The sequence below is a fragment of the Lepus europaeus genome, chromosome 2 (genome assembly GCF_033115175.1).
Source record: "Lepus europaeus isolate LE1 chromosome 2, mLepTim1.pri, whole genome shotgun sequence".
NCBI lineage: Eukaryota > Metazoa > Chordata > Mammalia > Lagomorpha > Leporidae > Lepus > Lepus europaeus.
In genome coordinates, this window is record NC_084828.1 from 168,332,512 (window position 1) to 168,346,554 (window position 14,043).

Consider the following 14,043-nt stretch of genomic DNA (forward strand, 5'->3'; position numbering starts at 1 on the left):
CTCTTGTGTTTCCATATGAATTTTAGTTTAGTATCATTTGTTCTTGATCTGAGAATAATATCATTGATATTTTGAATTGTATCACATTAAATCTATAAATTAGTTTCATAATATGAGCATCTTAATTAATTAATTCTTGCAATCCACTAACATGGAAGATTTTTCCCTGTTTTGTGTCTTCTTTTTTTTTTTCTTCAATGGCTTGTAATTTTCATTGTAGAGATCTTTCACCTCTTTGGTTAAATTTATTCCAAGGTATTTAATTTTTTGTAGCTATTTATTGTGAACAGAATTGATTTTAGAAATTTTCTCAGCTGTGGCATTGTCTGTACACAAAAGGTATTGATTTGTTTGTTGATTTTATATCCTTCAACTTTACCAAAGTCTTTTATGAGTTCTAGTAGCCTCTTAGTGGTGTTTTTTGGTTCCCCTATACGTAGGATCATTCATCTGTAAAAAAAGGATAGTTTGACGACTTCTTTTCCAATTTGTATCCCTTTGATTTCTTTCTCTTGCCTAATGGCTCTGCCTAAAACTTCCAGAACTCTATAGAATAGCAGTGGTGAGAGTGGACATCCTTGTCTGGTTCTGGATCTTAATGAGAATGCTTCCAACTTTTCCCCATTCAATAGGATGCTGGACTTGGGTTTGTGATAAATTGCTATGACTATGTTGAGGAATGTTACTTCCTTTTTTTTTTTTTTTTTTTTTTTACAGGCAGAGTGGACAGTAGAGGGAGACAGAGAGAAAGGTCTTCCTTTTGCCATTGGTTCACCCTCACATGGCCGCCACGGTAGGCGCGCTGCGGCCGGCCCACCGCGCTGATCCCAAGCCAGGAGCCAGGTGCTTCTCCTGGTCTCCCATGGGGTGCAGGGCCCAAGCACTTGGGCCATCCTCCACTGCACTCCCTGGCCACAGCAGAGAGCTGGCCTGGAAGAGGGGCAACCGGGACAGGATCGGTGCCCCGACCGGGACTAGAACCTGGTGTGCCGGCACCGCAAGGCGGAGGATTAGCCTAGTGAGCTGCGGCGCCGGCTAGAGGAATGTTACTTCTATGCCCAGTTTGCTTATAGTTTTCATCATGAAATGGTGTTGGATTTTTCAGATGCTTTCTCGGCATCTGTTGAGACAACCATATGGTTTTTATTCTTCAGTTTGGTAATGTGATGTATCAGAACGATTGATTTGCCAACGTTGAACCATCCCTGCATACCAGGGATAAAATCCCACTTGGTCCAGGTGAATGATCTTGCTGATATGTTGCAGGATTCGATTAACTAGTATTTTGTTGAGGATTTTTGCATCTATGTTCATTATTGATCTATAGTTCTCTTTCTTTGTGTTATCTTTTTCCAGTTTTGGAATTAAAGTAATGTTGGCTTCATAGACGGAGTTTGGGAAGATTGCCTCCCTTTCAGTTGTTTTGCACAGTTTGAGAAGAATTGGAGTTACTTCTTGTTAAAGTCTGGTAGAATTCAGCAGTGAAACCATCCAGTTCTGGGCTTTTCTTTGTTGGGAGGGTCTTGTTTACTGATTCTGTCTCCATCTTGGTTATTGGTCTCTTTAGGTTTTCTTTCTTCCTGACTCAATTTTGTTAGATTATGTGTGTCTAAAATCTGTCCATTTCTTCTAGATTTTCCTTTGTTGGCAGACAGCTCCTTAGTAATTACTGATGGTTCTTTTTATTTCTGTGGTGTCTTGTTATGTTTCCTTTTTAATATTTGATTTTATTGATTTGGGTCTTTTCCCTTATTTTTTTGGCATACAGCTCTTTGTAGTAATTCCTGATGGTTCTTTTTATTTTTATGGTGTCTGTTGTTATATTTCTTTTTTTAAAATCTCTCATTTTATTGATTTAGATCTTTTCCCTTTTCCCTTTTTTTTTTTTTTTTGATGGGTCAATAAGTGTATCGGTTTTGTTTATTTTTTCAAAAAGCCAGCTTTTGATTTCATTGATCTACTGTATTTTTTTGTTTCAATTTTGTTTATTTCTTTATATCTTTCCTGCTAATTGTGGTTTTGATTTTGTTGTTGTTTTTCTGGGCCTTGATATGACATTGATAGTTAATGTATTTTATGCTTTTCCAATTTCTTGATGTAGGCACTGACCTGCTATAAATTTCCCTCTTGATACTGCTGTTGCTGTACCCCCCAAGTTTTGATATGTGTATTGTCATCTTCATTAGTTTGCAGGAAATTTTTGGATTTCCCTTTTTATTTCTTCTGTGGCTCACTGTTCATTCAAGAGCATGTTGTTCAGTTTTCATGTGTTTACATATTTTCTAGAGATTTTTAAGGTGTTGATTTCTAGCTTCATTTCATTGTAGTCAGTGTACATGGTATGATTTTGATTTTTTTGAATTTGCTAAGATTTGCTTTTTGTCCTGGTATATGATCTATCCTAGAGAAAGTTCCATTAACTTAAAAAGAATATTATTCAGGCCGACGCAGTGGCTCAACGGGCTAATCCTCCATCTTGCAGCGCCGGCACACCAGGTTTTAGTCCCGGTCGGGGTGCCAGATTCAGTCCCGGTTGCCCCTCTTCCCAGGCCAGCCCAGCTCTCTGCTGTGGCCCAGGAGTGCAGTGGAGGATGGCCCAAGTGCTTGGGCCCTGCACCCCATGGGAGACCGGGATAAGCACCTGGCTACTGGCTTCGGTTCAGCACGGTGCCTATCTCTCTGTCTCTCTCTCTCTCACTGTCCACTCTGCCTGTCAAAAATAAACAAATAGGCCGGCGCTGTGGCTCACTAGGCTAATCCTCCGCCTTGTGGTGCCAGCACACCAGGTTCTAGTCCCGGTCGGGGCACCGATCCTGTCCCGGTTGCCCCTCTTCCAGGCCAGCTCTCTGCTGTGGCCAGGGAGTGCAGTGGAGGATGGCCCAAGTGCTTGGGCCCTGCACCCCATGGGAGACCAGGAGAAGCACCTGGCTCCTGGCTTGGATCAGCGCGGTGCGCCGGCCGCGGCGGCCATGTGAGGGTGAACCAACGGCAAAGGAAGACCTTTCTCTCTGTCTCTCTCTCTCACTGTCCACTCTGCCTGTCAAAAAATAAAAATAAATAAATAAATAAATAAAAGAATATTATTCAGCTACGGAATAAAATGTTCTGTAGATATCAATTAGGTCCGTTTATCCCATAGAGTAGATTGGCTCTCTTTTTTTGTTGTTGATTTTCTATCTAGTTGATCTGTCCATTATTCAAATGGAGCGTTAAAGCCCTCTGTTACTGTCTTATTGGAGTCTGTTCTCCCTTTAACTCTATTAACAATTGTTTTAAATAGTCAGACATCCTGGCATTGGGTCAGATACATTTATTAAAAGTCACATGTTCCTTTTGAATAGATCACTTAATCATTACATAGTAGCCTTCTTTGTCTCTTAAAAATTTTTGTTTTAAAGTCTATTTTGTCTGATACTAGCATGGCTACACCTCTTTTTTAATTTCCATTAGCATGGAATATCTTTTTCCATCCTTTCGCTTTCAGTTTGCATGTATCTGTTGGTGAGATGTGTTTCTTATAGGCAGCAGATAGCTGGGTCTTGTTTTTAAATTCATTTAGACAGTATGTTTCCTTTAATTGGAGAATTTAGGCCATTTACATTCAATTTCTGTTTTCTATGGAAGTTTATTTCATGTACATTCATAAATGAGAGTTTTTCAGGGTACAGTATTATGGGTTGACAGTTTTTTTCTTTTAGGACTTGGATTATGTCTCTCCATTCTCTCCTAGCCTTTAGGGTTTCTGATGAGAAATCAGCTGTCAGTCTAATTGGAAATCCTCTGAAGGTAATCTGGCGTTTCTCTCGTGCATATTTTAGAATCTTTTTTTTCTATATTTTACTGTTAAAAGTTTGCCTGTTATGTGTCATGGTGAAGATCTTTTCTGGTCATGTCTATTAGGAGTTCTATGTGCTTCCTGAATTTGGATGTCCCTTTCTCCAAATTAGGATAGTTTTCTGTGATTACACTTAATAGGCTTTCTGATTCATTCTTTCTTTCCATACCTTTAGGAACTCAAGACCCCTATGTTGGGTCATTTTATAGTATCCCATAAATCTCAGATGCTGTTTTTAATTGTTCTTTTTTATTTCTTCTTTTTTCTTTTTCTTTTAATCTATCAGATATTTCTTCTTTTTTATCTATCAGATATTTCCAAAGATTTGTCTTCTAGCTTGAATACTTTTTCTTTTTTGCCTCACCAAGTCCATTAAGGCATTCCACTGCAATTTTTTTTTTTTTTTTTTTGACAGGCAGAGTGGACAGTGAGAGAGAGAGACAGAAAGAAAGGTCTTCCTTTTCCATTGGTTCACCTCCCAATGGCCGCTGTGGCCGGTGCACCGCGCTGATCCGAAGCCAGGAGCCAGGTGCTTCCTCCTGGTCTCCAGTGCAGGTGCAGGGCCAAAGCACTTGGGCCATCCTCCACTGCCTTCCTGGGCCACAGTAGAGAGCTGGACTGGAAGAGGAGCAACCGGGACAGAATCCGGCGCCCCAACCAGGACTAGAACCCAGTGTGCCTGCGCCGCATGCGGAGGATTAGCCTATTGAGCCACGGCGCCGGCCAAGTAATTTTTATTTAAGATATATTGTGGCTGGTGCTGTGTGCAGTGTGTTAGAGCCCCAGCCTGAAGTGCCTGCATCCCATATGGGCACCGATTCAAGTCCCAGCTGCTCCTTTTCTGATCCAGCTCTCTACTATGGCCTGGTCAAGCAGTAGAAGATGGCCCAGGTCCTTGGGCCCCTGCACCTGTGTAGGAGACCTGGAAGAAGCTCCTGGCTTCAGAATCGCAGCTCCAGCCATTGCAGCCATTTGGAGAGTGAACCATCAGATGGAAGACCTCTCTCTCTCTGCCTCTCTGTAACTCTTAACTTTCAAATAAATAAATAAATTTTAAAAAGATTTTTTAAAAAATTTATTTATTTATATGAGAGGTTGAATTATAGAGAGAGGGAGAGAGAGCAAGACAGAGGTCTTCCATCCACTGGTTCACTCCACAAATGACCGTAACGGCTGAAGCTGGGCCAATCGGAAGCCAGGAGCTTCTTTTGAGTCTCCCATGTGGATGCAGGGTCCCCACCTCTTGGTCCATCTTCAGCTGCTTTCTCAGGCCATTGGCAGAGAGCTGGATTGAAAGAGGAGCAGCTTTGACATGAACTGGGGCCCATATGAGATGCCAGTGCTGCAGGCAGTGGCCTAGCCTACTATGCCACACTACCAGACCTTCCACTGTGTTTTTTCATTTGAGATAGTCATTTCTTCTTTTCTAATTTCAATTTGATTTTTCTTCAAAATGTCAATCTTGTGGGAAAATATTTCCTCCATTTCATGAATGGATATCTTTAACTCATGAATTTATTTCTCATTGCTTCTGAGTATTCAATAATCATTCTTTTTAATTCCTTTCAGGCATTTCATCAGTCTCTTCATCTTTATGTTCTAATTTTGTAGTGTTGTGTTCCTTCGGGGGAGTCATATTGTCTTCCTTGTTCTTGTTTCTTGTACTTCTATACTTATTTTTAGGCATTTGTGGAAACACTTGTTGGTTTTCTCCACTGATGTGTTTTATCTCTAAACTATATCTCTGTGGCTTAGTGGAGTGTCTGCTACTTCAGTGAATTCCTGAGGTGTGTACTGGGTGGGGCCAGGGAGCTCTGGTCAGTGCTTAAGTATGGGTTGACAATCCGGGGTGACAGCCATGTTGGCATTGTAGGTCTTCTCTGTTGTCTGCAGAGGGCAGAGTTTGATCCGGCCTGTGGTGTAATCTCAGCATTGCCTCCTCTCTTCTAAGGTGATCAGTGCCCAGCTTTAGCCACAGCAGGTACAACTCTCACCCACGCGGCCCAACAACCGCATGAAGGATCTGCGCAGTCTTCAGTGTGAACACATAACCCTGTGCACTGACCCACTGCAAACAGTCAGGGAGCGCTCAGCAGTCGACACCAGGCAGTTATTGCCCAGAGCCCAGCTAACCGCATACCCTGTTGTGCAGACACAGAATTCCCACAGTCACAGTGCGCAAGGCTCTCGTAGTTATGGAATGTAGAGGATCCCCTCTCAGCCCACAAGTCTGCCCATCCAGAGAGACAGCGACAATTCCCAGAGCAAACTGCCTGTGGGTGCTCCACCTTGGCAGTTTGTGCTCAGAGCAGAGCTGTGATCGGTTGAGAGGATGGGAGCACCTCCGAATCCTGAGTGGATGCTTGGCCCCCTGTCAACCCTCTCAGGGAGACTCGAAGTCACTGGGAACTAGATTTTTCCCTCTGGTAAAAATACCCTGGCTGCAGGTGAGAGCTGCCACAACCTCTGCTGGTATCAAGATAGCACCTTCCCTCTGGTGATTGCTGGGCGTCCTTGTGGAGGGATGTGGTTAAAGAAATGTGCTTCTCTCCCCCACCCCCCACCCCCAACCTCAGGGCTCCAGACTGGGCTCAAAGTTTACGTGATCCTCAAGGCCCTCCCTAATCCAGTGGCATAGGCTACCACAGTCTGCACTCACCTCGCTCTCAGAAGCTGGAGTCTCCTCCAGCCCCCAGCCACAGATGTCATGTGTGGTGTCCCTGCCCACAGCCTTGCATCCACTCTGTCCACGCTGCTCCACAGTGTCCTCCTTCCTTCTGTAGAATTCCCACTGCAAACTTTCCTTGAACTCTCCCCTGGGAATGCATTTCTTCCCCTTTCTTCTGCTGTCTTCCCCTGTAATTCAGAAGGTTTCCTGGAGCCCCTCAGCAGAAGAGCACACGTGACAGTGGTATATCCCAATGTGTTCTGCAGGAGCAGTACCTCTAAGTGAAGTCCATGGGAGAAGAGAGACTCTTAAATAAATTTTTGATGCAGAGCATTGCATAGTTGTTTTCATAGTGCACTTTTTGTGAAGACCCAATCTACGCATGAATTACAAAATGGTTTGCACCAAAGTAAATATCTTTTGTAACCATTTTCCATGAACTTTTTGAAGTATTTTATTCTTTATATTTTTGTATTCCATCTAAAAAAGATTTTATTTTGTAGTATAAAAAGAAGGCAAACTGTTCTGATGTCTTAAATTTACTATAAGTAATATGTAATTATAAAAAAGAGTAGATATATTCAGTTACATCATTTTATATGTAATTATCAATTTTTTTCTTCTAGGTTTATCCAGGGTTAATGATAACTGCTGGCCTTATCCATTGGATTTTAAATACATTGAACATAACGGTTCACATAAGAGATGTATGTGTGTTCCTTGCACCAACTTTTAGCGGCCTTACGTCTATATCTACTTTCCTGCTTACCAGAGAACTTTGGAACCAAGGAGCAGGACTTTTAGCTGCCTGTTTTATTGCAATAGTGCCAGGTTATATATCTCGGTCAGTAGCTGGATCCTTTGATAATGAAGGCATTGCCATTTTTGCACTTCAGTTCACATACTACTTGTGGGTAAGTAACACTTAATATGTTGTTACCATTAATACCATATGACCTTTCTGCTGAAATGCTTTAAGTTGTACACTTGTCTCTTAACAATTTTAGTTGCATACAGATAGCTATCTTGCTGTTATAATAAATATAATAAAGGGTACCATTTTAAAATACATCAGGTACTGTTTTCTTTCTTTAGTTATAGATGTAACTTTAATGTTATGCCTGATTTACAGATAATGATTATCTCCATAATAGGGGCTATTAAAAAGTAACTTGTTGATTTTATTTGTTTCTTGGTTTGTTTTCAGAGAGAGGGGTAGAAATAGTTACCTAGGAAAATTGACACATGGTTTGATGGCTTGAGATTTTAAAACATTTAAATATTTTTAGACAACTAGATAAATGGCAGCGTAATTTTTTTTGCTAATATTTTATGACTTAAAACCAATTGAGTAGTAGACATTTTTGTTTTGATGTGTAATTCTAGAATGTTGATAAAGCCAATGTAAACAATCTCTTAATGTTGACTTTAAAGAAAAACACCTATGAAAATGAAGATTAGGGCAGGCTTTTGGCACAGTGGTTATGATGCTTCTTGGGAGGCCTTTGTCTTTTAATGGAATGCCAGGTTCATGTTCTGGGTCTGCTTCTGATCCAGCTAATACTCAAAACTTCAGAAAGCATCAGATGATGCCGAAGATACTGGGGCCCTTCCCAACCATGTGGAAGACCAGGATTAAGTTCTGGCTTCTGGCTTCCCCCTGGCCCAGCCCTAGCTGTTGGAGGTATTTGGGCAGTGAACCAAGGGATGGTGTTTCTGTCTGTCTGTCTCTCTCTCTCTCTCTCTCATTCTACCTTTCAAATAAATAAATCTTAAAAATAAATAAAAAGAGCAAAACAGGCCCCTCGTCACTCTTTGGCTTCCTCTCATCATTGTGATCTCTTCCTCTGGCATGTCCTTGTGCCCTGATGCCCTCTACCATGTGACATATCCGAAGGGGACTCTCACTATAGCTCCATGCTTTTAAACTTCCAAAACTGTAGTAAACATCTTTTCTGGTGCTTTTTGACCAGTGTTATATATATATATACATATACATATATATATATTTTTTAGAAATACTTGTTCAAGACCTTTCCAGTTTTGAGTTGGGTTCTTTGTTCTTTTTTATTGTTGAATTTTAGGAGTATTGCATATATTTGTGATATTAAGCCCTTATTAGATACATGATTGGCACATATTTTCTCCCTTTCTGTGGGTTGCCATTTTGCTCTGTTGAAAATTTTCATGAGGTCCAGTTTGTGTTGTCTTTTGTTCCCATGTCGTTAGTGTTATATCCAGAAATCATGGTAAGTTTCAGTATTGTGAAACTTTTGTTCTATGTTTTTAAGAGTTTCTTAATTTTAATTCTTACATTTAGGTCATTCTTATATCTTGAGTTAATTTTTTTATGTGATACTATGTGAAGGCCTAGATTCTTTTTTTAAAATTTATCTTATTTATTTGAAAGAGTTAGAGAGAGATTTTCTATCTACTGGTTCACTCCCTAGAATGACTGCAATGGCCAGAGCTGAGCCTAATCAGAGCTAGGAGCTTCTAGGTCTTCCAGGTGGGTGCAGGGGCCCAAGGACTTGGGCCTTCCTTATCCAGGCACATTAGCAGGGAGCTGGATTGGAAGTCGAGCAGCTGGGACTTGAACTGGCGCCCGTTTGGGATGCCGGCGCTGCAGGCCAGGGCTTTAACCCGCTGCGCCACAGCACCAGCCCCCAGATTCATTCTTTTATAGGTAGACTTTCAGTTTTCACTATTTGTTGAAAACATTGTCATTTCTCTGTTGAATGATCTTGGCATGCTTATTAAAACCCACCATGTGGGGTCTGGCATTGTGGTGTAGTGGGCTAAGCCTCTGCCTCTGGCTCCAATATCCCATATGGTTGCCAGTTCTAGTCCTGGCCGTTCCTCTTCCAATCCAACTCTTTGCTGTGGCCTGGGAAAGCAGTAGAAGATGACCCAACTGCTTGGAGCCGTGCACCTGCGTGGAAGACACAGAAGAAGCTCCTAGCTTTACATCTGCCCAGCTTTAGCTGTTGTGGCCTTTTGGGGAGAAAACCAATGGATGGAATACCTCTCTCTCTCTTCCCCCCTCTCTCTGTAACTCTACTCCTCAAATAAATAGTAACATACATGGTCAGTTTTTTTAATTAAATATTTTATTTTTGAGCTCTGTGTTCTGTTTCTTTTATCTATATGGAGGTACTTCAAATGGCCGATGAAAAGATTGAATTATGAGTATTTTGGATAAAAAATTTTGAAATCCACATGTAGCTTTTCCATAATATGCATTTCTGTGAACTTTTGGAAAATCTTTTATACATGCATTGCACCAAAATAAACTTATTTTTTAATTCTATTTTCCATGAATTTTTGAGGTACTATCATATGTCTCTCTTTATGCCAGTACTATACTGTTTGATACTGTACCTTTGGTAGTATAATTTTAAAATCATGAATTGTTGAGTCTTCCAGCTTTGCCTTTTTTAAGTTTGTTTTGAGTATTTGGGGTTCCTTGAAACTCTATATGAGTTTTAGGATGAGTTTTTCCTGTAAAAATAAGTTTTTAGAATTTTTAGTAGGGATTACCTTGAATCAGTAGATCACTTTGGTTGTGTTGCAATCTTAACATTATTAAATTTTCCAGTCTGTAAAGATGAGATGGATGTATTTTCATTAGCGTATGTCTTTAACTTCTTTCAGCAGTATTACAATTTTCATTGTATAGGTCTTCCAAACCCTGGTTACCTTAATTACTAAATGTTTCATTCTCTTTAATGCTATTGTATATGGAATTGTTTTCTGAATTCAGTTTTCAAACTTCTCATTTTTAGTGTATAGAAATGCAGCTGATTTTTGTTGAGTTTGTGTCCTGTTGATTTTCCAAATTCACTTATTCTAAAAGGTTTTTTGTGGCATCTTTCATGTTTTTTAGCTATAACCTCATTGGAAAACACGGCTTTTATTTCTTTGTCTTGCCTAATTGTTTTTGCTAGAACTTTAGTGCTAGGTTGAATAGAATTTGTGGAAGCATCATCCTTGCCTTGTTCCTGATCTTAGAGGAAAAGCTTTTATTTTATGTAATTTTTTTTTAAAGTTAGAATTTATTCTATTGTCATGACTAGAAACATTACAGGGCAAGATGAGTAAACAAGACACATAAAGCAAACACTGTTTCTCCCCCTGTATAACCAGAAGCAGTATTTTGGAGTTTTTATGATGTGCAGGTTGGGTTTAATTCAAGATGGATTAAAAGCTGGCAACAGCAAGTCTTCTGCAATTTAGTTTTCCTTCATGGCTACTCCGTGTGCCTTAATTCCTAAAATACACTGTGAGCTCTGAAATGGTGTTCACAGCTACATTCTTGAAGGTTTCACATCTTAATCTGACACATCTTATTCAAAGAAGAAACTAATTATTAAAAACTATTTCCCTTTTTGCTAACACAGACCTACCTTCAATCTTCACTGTTATTTTATAAAAATAAAGTTGTGCTCCCAGTCATTGATTGCAACTGTTGTGCACAGATACCTTGTCTGAGCATTAACTCCCTGAGAGAAAAAAATCTCTCACCAATTGCTTTCATAAACAGAGACCCCAGTACTGTGTACATAATGTCTTTTACAGCAAAAATTAAGTAGTCAGGTAACCCTGATCTTCTGGCTAGTTTTTTGTTATTTACCATCAGGTATATTTAAAGCTGATTCTAGACCAAGTATTGTACCCAGGATCCCAAGAAATTGTTCAGTTTTACCTGATTCTAGAGCAAGCTGAGAAATCTCAAAGCAAAGAGTAATAATGGCTCCTCATCATTTACAAGTGAGAGGAAAACACCAAGGAGGAAGAGATGAAAGTCCCTTTTCTCATCAAATTCAGTGGCTACCTTCATAACCTTAGTTGGCAAACTCTAGAAGCCCTCAACTTCCTGATTTGAGTAATCAGTCCATTTTCAAGGTGATCATTCAAGGTCAAGAAGAGTTTTCAGACTTTGTTTTTCATGGCTCTCCGAAGCCCAGTCTTTCAAAAAGAATCTCTGCTTTCTTTTTTTCTGAACATCCTGCTGGTAACTCTTAAAGAGTCAGTGCACAGATCCAGGATCTAGAGGCTTTCCCTTGGAGGAACTTTTTAGCAACCTCAAATTGAAGCACTAGTCATATTCAGGCTTCACGTCGGTAACTTCTTTCCTTCCTGGTGCTATTTGTGGTGATGGCTGCGTCTAAAGGAAAGCTTTCAATTATTCACCACTGAGTGTTCATGGTAGGCTGTCTGTATAGGTTTCATTATGTTGGGATGATTTCCTTCTATTCCTGGTTTCTTGTTTTTTGTTTTCTATATTTATTCAAGATTCAGAGACAAATTCCTGTCTGCTGGTTCCTTCCCTGAATGCCCACAATGGCCAGGACTGATCAGGTTGAGGTGTGGAATTCAGTCCACATCTCCAATATGGATGGCAGGGAACCAAATATTTAAGCCACACTTGCTGCATTGGTAGGAAGCTGGAATCAGAATCCAGATGCAGGTGTCCTAACTGGCATATTAACCACTAGACCAAGTGCCTGCTTCTACTAAGCATTTTTATCATGAAAGGCTGTTGAAAATATTTTCTAGTTTTTTTTTCCTTTATAAATTGAGATGGTCATGTGGTGACCCCGCCCCTCTTCATTCTTCTAAGATGGTATCCTCATTGATTGATTTTTGTTGAACCATCCTTGCATTCATTCAGGAATAAGTACCACTTGGTTGCAGTGTATAATTCTTTTAATATGCTACTGAATTTGGTTTGTTAGTATTTTGTTGTATTCATGGTCTCAGCACCATTTGTTGAAAAACTACTCTTTTCGAGTCAAAGGGATCACACAAACAAGACTAGTGTCTTCTAATACTAACTGATAAAACCAAAAAGGGAGAGAAGGATCCAACATGGGAAGGGGGAGACACAGCAGACTCATAGAATGGCAGATGTCCTAAATAGCACTCTGGCCTCAGAATCAGCCCTTAAGGCATTTGGATCTGGCTGAAGAGCCTATGAGAATATTTTAGGCATGGAAAGCCAAGACACTCTGGGGAAAAAAAAAAGACGACGACGACCTAAATGAAGGATCTCAGCGAGTGTGATCCCAGTGGAAGGAACGGGGCCATCAAGGTAGGAGGTACCTTTCTCTGAAAGGAGGAGACAACTTCCACTTTGACTATGACCCTGTCGGAATAAGATCAAAGTTGGCAAACCCTAAAGGCTTCCATAGCCTCAGCAACTCATGACTAGAGCCTAGGTAGGGAGATTACTGACGCCATAAACAAGAGTGTTAAATTGTTAAATCAACATCAAGAGTCACTGTGTACTTACATCCCATGTGGGATCTGTCCTTAATGGGTTGTCCAAGGTGAAGTAATGATATAGCTAGTACTGAAACAGTATTTTTACACCTTGTGTTTCTGTGTGGGTGCAAACCGATGAAATCTTTACTTAGTATATACTGAATCGATCTTCTGTATATAAAGATAATTGAAAATGAAGAAAAAAAACTTGGTGTTAAATTGGAAATTACATAGAAAATTAATCAATTTTAAAAAAAAAACATCATGTAGGATCTCTGTCATTAATGTGCTGTACACTGTTATTTAATGCTATAACTGTTACTCGAACAGTATTTTTTCACTTTGTGTTGCTATGTGAGGGCAAACTGTTGAAATCTTTATATCTACTAAACTGATTTTCTGTATATAAAGAGAATTGAAAATGAATCTTGATGTGAATGGAAGGGGAGAGCAAGTGGCAAAGGGGAGGGTTGCGGGTGGGAGGGAAGTTATTGAGGGGGGGAGCCATTGTAATCCATAAGCTGTACTTTGGAAATTTAGATTCATTAAATAAAAGATTAAAAAAAAAAAAAAGAAAAGAAAAACTACTCTTTTCCCAATGGATGGTCTTAGCACCCTTGTCAAAAGTCAGTTGACCATAGATGTATAGTTTTTTCCCCTTGAGCACTCAATGCCATTTCATTCCCATCTATATTTCTGGCTGTGTTTATGCCAAAACTCAGTTTGTGCTTACTGTAGTTTGCAGTGAGTTTTGAAATCAGGAAGTATAAGTCTTCCAACTTCGTCTGCTTTTTCAGAAATGTTTTAAGTCTTTGAGGATAGTTTGAAATTCCGTATGAATGTTAGGATTAATTTCTCCATTATATCACATTTTTTAAAATGGTATACTATTCTTTTATTCATTCAGCAGACATTTCTCTAGAATGTAGTATGAAACAGATGCTGTTTAAATGTTAAGTTGATAACCTGGAAAGAGAAATAATGGGTATTTGTATTGCTTTGAGGGATTATAGGTTGACAGAATAATATTCTCAGAAACCAGAATGTTGTGAGATTTTTGTTGTTCTTTTAAAGCAAGATTGAGTAAATTGGGTTTAAAGTAGAAATAGCTTCAGTTTTTCAGATTAGAAGAATTGTGTTTGAGTTCTGACAAAAAAATTACTTTTCTGACTCTTGACAACTTGTTTGACACTTTTGAATCTCATTCTTGTTTGTTCATAAGTAAGACAGATAAAATGTTTTGGCCTAGAATTAAATATGTAATTGATATTTA

The 14,043-nt window shown here is 39.6% G+C and overlaps 1 protein-coding gene across 2 annotated transcripts in view; it reads left to right on the top strand.

Moving 5' to 3' along the window:
- STT3B (STT3 oligosaccharyltransferase complex catalytic subunit B) overlaps positions 1–14,043 on the top strand; it is a 109,094-nt gene that overhangs the window by 47,354 nt on the left and 47,697 nt on the right. For both annotated transcript variants that reach the window (XM_062215682.1, XM_062215690.1), the window contains exon 3: positions 7,130–7,417. In XM_062215682.1, coding sequence (XP_062071666.1) covers positions 7,130–7,417 — 288 coding nt within the window. The remainder of the gene's footprint in view (positions 1–7,129; positions 7,418–14,043) is intronic.